Source organism: Pseudomyrmex gracilis, unplaced genomic scaffold (assembly GCF_002006095.1).
Source record: "Pseudomyrmex gracilis isolate BER0280 unplaced genomic scaffold, ASM200609v1 scaffold_1344, whole genome shotgun sequence".
In the NCBI taxonomy this organism is placed as follows: domain Eukaryota; kingdom Metazoa; phylum Arthropoda; class Insecta; order Hymenoptera; family Formicidae; genus Pseudomyrmex; species Pseudomyrmex gracilis.
This window is the reverse complement of record NW_018021928.1, coordinates 8,883-18,662: the sequence shown is the minus strand read 5'-3', so window position 1 is coordinate 18,662 and position 9,780 is coordinate 8,883. Positions and strand designations below refer to the sequence as shown.

General features: G+C 31.4%; 1 protein-coding gene across 2 annotated transcripts; it reads right to left on the bottom strand.

Moving 5' to 3' along the window:
• Positions 1-871: 871 nt before the first annotated feature.
• LOC109862081 lies at positions 872-8,090 on the bottom strand. Of its 2 annotated transcripts, none has more exons than XM_020441981.1 (8): positions 7,720-8,090; positions 3,772-4,039; positions 3,415-3,635; positions 2,601-2,995; positions 2,223-2,470; positions 1,865-2,155; positions 1,531-1,763; positions 872-1,455 (listed from the first exon to the last, which is right to left on the bottom strand). In XM_020441981.1, exons 1-8 carry the CDS (start codon positions 7,752-7,754, stop codon positions 1,017-1,019), a joined length of 2,130 nt encoding a protein of 709 aa, XP_020297570.1. In that variant the 5' UTR covers positions 7,755-8,090; the 3' UTR covers positions 872-1,016. The 2 variants fall into 2 exon arrangements, with proteins under 2 accessions (XP_020297570.1, XP_020297571.1); XM_020441982.1 differs by having other exon boundaries at positions 2,223-2,458; positions 7,720-8,088.
• Between the last annotated feature and the right edge of the window lie 1,690 nt (positions 8,091-9,780).

The following is a 9,780-nucleotide window of genomic DNA, read 5'->3' as shown; positions in this document are numbered from 1 at the left end:
AAACTTAGCATGGAATAGAACCATGTCCACGAAAAGCTATCGCAGAAACTCTTATGGCCGTGGCCGCTCTCAGGCTTCTCTCTGCATTGAGTGAGCGGTTTTAGTCATTCTCTTGTTATTCATTCTTATTATAGAATTAAAAGTAAGTACACGATTTTTGTATGAATCGTGTATACACTACATAGGAAAAGTATAATCTTTGGAACCAATTATCTCACGTTCAGAACGGTCAATCTTTTTAAAACTTGACCAGCGTGTAAATATTACATTTATTAACGTGTATCCAAAGTTTCAACTTTTTCTTGTTAAATGCGATTCGCGCTACAACGTCCTTAAGTTCCCATTGGTTTCCAAACTTAAAAAACATGTTTTTATATCCTGTAAAGTATCAACAACAATAATCTACATGTATTTTACTTCCCGGATGATGGGCAAAATTCGGTACGTTTTATTGACCTTCCTTTAAAAAACCAATTTGAAGAAAAGACTATAAACTTTAAATTGGTTATAATAAAAGTTTTAAAAAAATTGTTTATCGTCCATGGACTATATCACAATTGAGTATTTTTTTTTTTTTAATTTGTTCACTGTTATGTTCAAAGTTCATATTGGAGGAAAATCGTTTTCAGCTCAAATGGTTCGATGCATCTCTGAAGCTTTAACTTTCAAAATGCTTTTTCATTTTTCTTCTTACGACCATTTCCCGTGATGTTATATAGGTTTCAATTTTAGGTATTTTTTATACAATTAAAAATGATCTTCTAATTTTGATGCGGAATGTATATTTAGATAGCTATTTAAAATATAAATAAACTGTGAAAATTTATTTATTTAGTGCCAAACGTTTTGACTGACTGTAGTTTACTACATATAAAGTTTATAGGCAGTGTCTATATTTGTTGTTTAAATTTATATATACATTTATCACATATATATGTATAATATAAACGTTTAAAATATAACAATTTGTGATATTTAGAACACTGTTTCAGTCAATTCGTATATTATTGAAGTTTTTAGATCGCATTTGTATTGTCATACCATAGTGGCATCCATTTAGTTGGTGTTTTAGGTTTCTTTCGCGATATCGGTATGACATTAACATTTCTGTTGATGTGATTCGAGCAAGATATGTCTGTTTGTGGTTTTCGCGTGTCTTTTAAAGCGTTATCCAGGACGACAAAGGGATGATCGATGCGACGATTTTGTCTGTTCTTGCCAAAACTGGGCGAGTATGGTTTAGCTACGTCATTCTGAATCGCAGTATCGGTCGAGGAGTTACATGCTTTTTCGGAAGACTGTTTTAATTGACTGGAACTTTGCGACTCGTTATCAACGTTGCACATGTGCAGTCGATATGTTGGACTAACATATCGCGCAGTAATAAGTGAACGATCCACCAATTCCGAGCGTGTTGATCTCGACGGCATTGTGACTTGATTAAACCTGTAATTTCTGAAAACACAACTTTGCAATTATTCGAATAAAACAAACTTATTTCACGTGTCAGACCAGTAAATTTAAATATACCTCGTGCTGATAAGTGAAGGTGGTTTCCATTTATTCTTTTCGTCGATTCTCGTGTTTAGCACACAAAAAGCACTTTCCGGGATGATTATATCGTCGTACTCTCTGTTATTGTTATCGTTCAACTCATCTTCGTTTTTTCTTGTAGCGCTTTGATCACACTTACGATAAGTTGTCTTGAAGTCATTAAAGCTTCGATAATCGTATTTTTCACAGTAAGAACTCTTACATTCTGACTGAAAATAGATGATGTTATTGTTTAGCCGCAGATTCGTCAGTTTATCTCTGGACTTTTACTATTTGGTACACAATCGTTAAAAAAATACTGAGATCTCACCTCACAAGTAGGTTCATACTTGAATGTAGGATAGTCTCTATCATAAGTAGAACTATCAAAGCATGCGCTATGGCGAGTGGAAGAATAGGCTACTGTTGGTCGCAGTAACGACGATGATTTACGATATATAGGTTGATCTCGCGGATAGTTTTGATGGTGGGACTGATACTCCGGATCTTGGTCTATCTTCGCAGAGAACTTGAAGAATGGCGGTGAGAATACTTTTGACCCATCAGCACGACCTATTACGTTATTCGGTTTCACGATAGTAGGTTGTTCGCGAGGAAAATCCTAATAATTATAAATCCTTAAAATTATACTCCAATTGATTAAAAACATCACCGGCGATAATAAATACCTTGTATGCATCTCGATATTCCGGAGTTTCGAGCGGTCGATCATTCAAATGTTCTAATTTAGACACCAACATTTGCATCTCCTCGTCATTTTTTCTGTTCTCTTCCTGATCCTTTGTATACTTATTCGTTTCATTGTCTTTAAGTTGTTCAGCTGTTTCTCGCAACAGCTCTTTAGCACTCTCCGTGCTCTGAGACAAGATACTATGTAAATGTGACTCTTTTGACTGCAATCTATCTATAATCGTAACTTGCAGGAGCAAAACCAGGAACAAAAGAAACAACGATAATAAGATCGCAGTGCGCTATTATTTTGGTAAAGCATGCCTTAATAATTGTTTGTTAAACCATCTTGATTCACTTTTTAAAATGACACTTACCATTATTATTTTGAATTTTATAATCTCTGAACACATCAGTATATTCCGGCACAAAAAAGATATTTCCCTCGAGTTTCAAGTTCGTGTTTCGTCTTAACAATTCTGGTCTTCGTACACCTACAAACGGAACATACTTGTTTTTATTTTCTGTCTCAGTTTCTAACTCACCTTCCATTTTCAGATGCGTAGGCACACGCATGAGCGATGGTCGACTGACGGAAAGCCATTCGATAAATTTCTCGCACTTCTCCGTCATAGTATTCAGATCGCCCTCCATCTTCAAGAACGTGGATCGACGAGCAAGCTCAGGCCGATGGCGACCTTCGTACGGTATATACGCCGAAAAAGTTTCCGTATCGGTGTAAAACTCCCCGTCGCACTTCAGGCTGGTACTCCTTTTCGCAACGGAATATAAAGAATTCGATTCTTTTCAAGAATATTGTACTACATAGTAAAGGGGTCAAAAGATATAGGTGTGTATCTATTCAATAAAATAAAAAATAGAAAGGAAGCAGTTTCGTTACCAATTTAGTTACGTGACAGTTAGTTTCATGTTTCCTTCAATATATTTAAAAGACATGACAAAATGCAAACTTGCGTGTCTTAGAACAGTGTACTGCACAGACATGAAAAGACTAATAGTCATCGCAAAACTAAATAGAGGACTACATTAGAATTGATTATTGATCAATCTATTATGGAAATATTGCTTAATTTTTTTAAAGACTAATGTCATTGTAAAATATTAAATGTTTTTTAAAAAGCAGTTTTTTAAATAAAAAGTTCACTGGTTTTTTTAATGTAATAGATATACCTTCTCTTAAGCAACGAACGTTCGAAGGACTTGACTTGTAAGGTATCTGTTATTTTTATTTTTTCATTTCTATTAGTCAATTGAGAAGCATTTTCGTTTGTTGCAGGTGGTTTTTCCATTGCTTTGTACTTTTTAAAATCTATGTGATACGAAGACAGAGCATCTATATGTAAATTATCTTTATTTTTTTCCGTTATGTCTTTTACCAGCCAAGTATTTTCCTGTCACAAGTATAATTTATATACATATAACAAAATTTATATATATATTTATAAACTATATATGTAAACTATATACTTATGTTTCTTTTTGTTTTGTAAATAAACTTCTAAATAATTATAAGTAACTTTTAAATACCTCAGATACTTCTCCGATATTTATACCGAAAGCACGGCGATATTCAGACGCAAGATTTTGAGTAATTGATTTCTGGTCAGACTGAAAATAGTCCTTCGGTTGATTTTGCACCTTTCTCTTTCGATAGCGAGCCAATTCATCAACTGTCAGTCTGTAAAACGGCCATCTCTCCTTGGGTTTGCTCTTACGTTTCTTCTCTTCGTTTTTACTGTGTATTATCTTGACACTCGAGAATGGTTTCTCAACGCGACGACGGGAAGATGTTTGTCTGATTTTAATTTCAATCACAAAGTGACATCATTTATTTGATAGAAAATTTATTTAAAGTATCAAATAATGTATCGTAAAAATATATTCAGGATAAAAATATATTTAGAATGAAAGAATGAGTGAAAAGACCAGACAACTCACGACGTGAAACGAACGAACAACACGAGCTTACTGAAGATAACGAGAAATCGAGGTCGCGAATTAGGGATACAAAAGAGTGAGTCAACCGGAGTAATGTAAGAAGGAAGAGAATAATACGAAGGTATTTGTGCATATCGTTTCAGCAATAGCTCTTTTCAAACCAATCGATCTGTGCAGAACGCGCAGCTTGTAAAATAAATCTCACATTGTGACTTGATGACACGTGCGCACGTTAGCAATTTATATCTAATAATACAATATCTACAAGAATTTTAGATATTGTAGATTCCGTAATTGGAAATAAAAGAAATCAACATAGTTCGGATTATGTTTTTAGCGTGTTCGAATGATCTAACTTCAAACATATTTCTTTTAAGAGATGTGAATTTAGATAAATATGTATGCATATATAAAAAGTGTGATTACACAGTTCAAACATACGATTGGTTTGCACATATATTTTGTATGTCTATTTAATTTTTCCGCTTATTTTATTTTGGGCGTATAATGCCAAAGTTCATTTAACCCAATCAAAGCATTTAACCCAATGACCTGAATTTTAAACTTTTTATCCTTACATAACAACCTCTCTTCCTCGACAGAATTATATGCGCGGCTAAATTAATGTCTGAACTACGAAATCGCACGCATCGATGGACCTACGATGTTGTATATCGTCGGTCGGTCAGTTCTTCTACAGTCTCAGTGCGTGATTCAATCTGAACGCATTTTACAAAACCGCTTGTGCTTGCACGCAAGCTTTCTAATAGATACTATACAAGAAATTCAGGCCGTGCAAAATCCAACTCTCATGTCTGGCCTTGAGTTCTAGTTAGAAGTATAAACACTTTACATGTTGCTAATATATTTTATTAAAATATTTTAATACTTTGACAAGAAGAGACTAGTAAAAGAGACGCTTGTGTATTTATCTTTTGAATATACATTACTCTTACATATATGTAAATAAATTTATTAACACTTCCCTAATAGGCAAATTGTAAAAATATCGCACAAAAATGGCATCATGAATAACGACGATCTTGCAATGATTGCACTAAGATGATTCGCCATAACGCAACAGTTTTGTCGAAATAAACTTTTGTAAATAATATTTGTCAAAAATTGCGAAAAAGTCGATATGCATTTCCATAAGTATATACATGAATTAAGTTGATTTCTTCATATGCAATTATATTTTTCTACGTATTTTAAACATCACATAGCTGAAATTTTTTTCTCAATTATTGGACAATTTTTGTTTGAAATTAATTTTGTAAATATACTGCTAAGATGATTCGTCATATCATTATTCTTTTGCCGAAATAGTATTTGGAAAGTAATTTTGCAAACAACTACAAATATTTTATAAAAGATCAATGTTTTTACATCTATTTCCTAAAATATATCTGTATAATTGTAAATTACAATTTTAATGCAAGATTTCGTCACATAATTTTGTAAATGTTTTCCTATCAGAGTTTATGTTTTTTTTAGAAAAATGTTTTTCTAATTAAGTTTTTAGTATACAGATTCAAAAGAGATAAAGTCAGATGTAAAATAAAGATGTTTAATGTAAAATTGTTAATTTGTCACATATTTGAGAAACAAGCAATATATTAATAAATAATAATCATAAATTTTGATCAATATTAGTTTAACAGATATTGAAAAACAAACAAACTGAATAAACTTCTAAAGTCACACGCTAGGCTAAACAACAATATAAATATATTTTAAATCGTAACTAAAATATACGTACATGTGTGTGTGTGTGTGTTTGGGTAAAAAAAATGTTCAGTATAAGGGAGGATGTTCCGATGACCTTGATCTTGACATATGTTGTCAAGGATATGTCCCTGAGTAACAATGTAAAGGTTTTAGCCGTTGCTCATTGTTCAATAAAAAGTTATAAACAAAACACATTTCTTTAAGAAATTTTCGTTTTTCAACATCTTAAGACTACTTTTTCTGTTATTTTTGTTTGTATTGTAAGCATGTAGACAAAGGGGAGCTAGGCTCCCCTCGCAGGGAGAGCTCCCTTCCAAAAAAACCTAATTTCGGCTAAGTTTTTCTTAACATTGGATGGAGTTAGATCTAGTCCGGGGAAACAGGAGGAGGAACGAAGCCTCCCTGCCTACCCGTTTATAACACAAACATAGTACGTGAACGTTTCATGTTCGAAATACATTATTGAATACAATTTATTGAATATTGTTTTCATTCAATGAATACAAAGTAGCTATAATATTGAAAAACATATCAATCCTATTTTTTGTAAGTCTATTAAAGCACGTGCAAACCATGTCCCTGTTAGGACACTAATTTTAAAATTACACATCTGCGGCTTTTGTTTTCTACCACAAACTTGCTTATAATATGTTTTTGTGCAATAAAGAATTAAAGATTGACATTATATGTCCAAATAAATCATTGCATTGCATCGCAGGCACTTCACTTTTCTTCGTATAACTTTCTTTGTTGCTAACTAAGCAATCAATTCAGGATAATTATGAGTTAAACTCGTGAAATAACATAGCAAAAACTCGTGGAATAACATAGCGAGTTAGATTGACAGATCACTACTTCATGTTCCGAAATATTCGAAATATCAACTGAAAAATAGTTGATCATACTGACGTATACGTGTAACTAAATCATCAAATTCGGAATGTTCTCGGAAATGATAGGGGAAAATATTCGTAATCGATTTCGTACTTCTACATCATTTTACTGAAAATAAATATCATAATTTTCAAACATTTTTTGCTAAAAACTTTTTAATGAAAAACAAGCGACGGCTAAAATCTTTCGATTGTTATTCACAAGAGTGTTCTTTACAATATATGTCAAGATTAAGGTCATTGGAGCATCCTCTCCTATACTGAACATTTATCACATTTTCAATTATCTATATATATTTAAGAAACTAATATAAAGCAGTATATGATGTAGATGTATCTGAGTTATTAATTCTAGTATGTAAGCGTATCTAATTGTGAACATGAGATTAGATAGTTTTTGATGTTAAAAACAGATTATTTAGTTAATCATCACGATATGCTTACCACTTATCAAATTACTGAAGTTTAGTGAAAGTATATTGTATATATGAAATTTAAGAAAACATTGTGTAAGAGGAAGATACTTGTAAATCATTTTCAAAATTAAGTAATATCGATTAAGGTCACAATTACACTGAGATCTTATGATATGATATATAGAAAAGTACATACAGCGCGCGCGCGCACACACACATACCCACCTACCCACTCACCCATCCACACGCACATACACATCCTTATATTTTATATAAAAATATAAGGTATATTACGTGTATATTTTAAAATATATTATAAAAGAAATAAGGAAAATATTTGTACTTAGGCTTTGTTTAGTTATTGCTGGCAGTACTGAAAATCTATAGGTTCACGTTACGTATTCTATAGATTTTTCAGTATTGTCAGTAATAACCGAACAGGACCTTAGTATATAAAGTAATGCATTTATCTGGCAAAAAGTTGCGCAAAATGTTACCTCTTATCAAAACAATCATTTGTGCTTTTATCCATTGCATCGTCTTATCCAATTTGTTTTTCGACAGATACAAGGTAGTGACAGTTACTAGAGAGTTAGAGAGTACTTGTTTTTCTGGATGTCCGAGAAGGTAAAAGCAAACTAAGCCTTCTTTAATATAACTAACTTTTCAGAGGTGCTAATAACGAAGTGTCGGTTGGTATCAATACACTTGCGCAGTTGCGAAAGTTACTATGTTCTGCAGCAGGGTAGTAAATAGTCGAGGAAAGTATCGACGAAGTTGCGAATAATTACTAATAAAGAAATTGAAGTTTCTACGAATAAAAGGAAACTTTTACTTAAATAAGAGAGAAAATGCAAAAAATATAATTTATACATCATATATTGTAAATAAATAAAAAAATACATAACTTTGAAATACAATCTGATTTATATATCTGATTTATGTTTTTTTAGACTAGAATTCTTATATAAAAACATTAAATATAAGATTATATAAATATATCGTTTTTTTTTAACTATTTGGATTAAAAAATATCAAACTTAAAAAAACATTTGAGCTTTCAAATTGCAAACAATTTTGTGATTGTTTTCGTGCTGTCTAAATACAATAGTTGGAAAATGTTATTCACCATATAGTCGTTCCTTTCAATTTACATAAAAAGTTTTAAAACATAATCACAAACATTTTTATTTAAAAAACTCTTAAAGTAACACTTTAAAGATACATATAAACAATATATATATATCAAGTGTATTTATACATTAGTATAGAGAGAAACAATTACTACAATAAATATATTTTTAAATCTTTACCTTGCAATATAAATAATTTATATGTATTGATATTTTCTCATACAACACAATAAAATTATCTAAGTACTTAATGTGGTATTTCATAGTCTCTGTCTATCATACATAGTTAGCACATTTAGTTTTTTCAAAGAAAGCATTACCACGTTAAGCAAAGAACATATTTTGCGCGCGCGGTGTGTGTGTGTGTGTGTGTACATATATACATATATACAGGGTATCACATTTAGGTTGATACAACAAAAAATCTTGTAGACATCTGATTTAAAAAAAATTAAGCTGACACATGTCTTTTAGTATTTTGAGTGGAAATTCAAATGGCACTATTAGATTTTAATGAGTGGATGTTTTCAAGGTCAACTTTTTTTGTATCATAAACCTATATTTTTTATTTCGGAATTTTATTTTACGTAAAACATCGCATAACTTTAATCTTCTAAACATTTTTTTGTAGGATCTCTGTTTTATAAGATATTCAAAAAAACGGCTTTTCAAGTTTATGTTGAAACCATATGTTCCGTCTGGCAGCTAGGCTTAAATCTTCTACTGTGACTGTGTTTACAAATGTATCTGATAGAAGAGCTACAGATCAAAACAAATCAAGTTAAAGAATTTAGTCTAGGAAAGACTGCATCGCTACATTTACGTAGACGTTCATTGTCGTATACGATTTAAGTGTAAATGTTAGTTACATTTCCTAGACTAAGTTATTCAACTTGATTTGTTTTGATGTGTAGCTCTTCTATCGAATATATTTGTAAACACAGTCACAATAGAAGATTTAAACCTAGCCTAGCTGACAGACGGAACATATGGTTTCAACATAAACTTGAAAAGCTGTTTGTTTGAATATCGTACAAAACAGAGGTCCTACAAAAAAATGTTTCAGACTAAAGTTGTGACATGTTTTACATAAAATAAGATTCCGAAATACAAAATATAGGTTTACGATACAAAAAAAGTTGACCTTGAAATGGTTTTGAAAATATCCACTTATTAAAAAACTAATAGAGCCATTTAAATTTCTAAATACTAAGACATGTGTCAGCTTATTTTTTTTTCCATCAGTTGTCTATCGAGATTTTTCGCTGTGTCACGTTAAATGAAATACCTTGTACGCATATATCATAGACATATATAGGCAAATCCACTGTAGTTTTACCTTTGATGAACTTTTTAATACTGATAAATCTTAGTTGATTTTCATACGCATAAGACGAATTTTTTTTCATATACTTTCTAACGTAT

Coding starts and splice junctions, on each gene's coding strand:
- LOC109862081 (XM_020441981.1), bottom strand. CDS start 7,754: ATGGATAAAAGCACAAATGATTGTTTTGATAAGAG. Junction 2,996..3,414: donor CGTTCGTTGCTTAAGAGAAG/GTATATCTATTA, acceptor CGTTGCGAAAAG/GAGTACCAGCCTGAAGTGCG. Junction 2,471..2,600: donor TAAAATTCAAAATAATAATG/GTAAGTGTCATT, acceptor TGCTCCTGCAAG/TTACGATTATAGATAGATTG.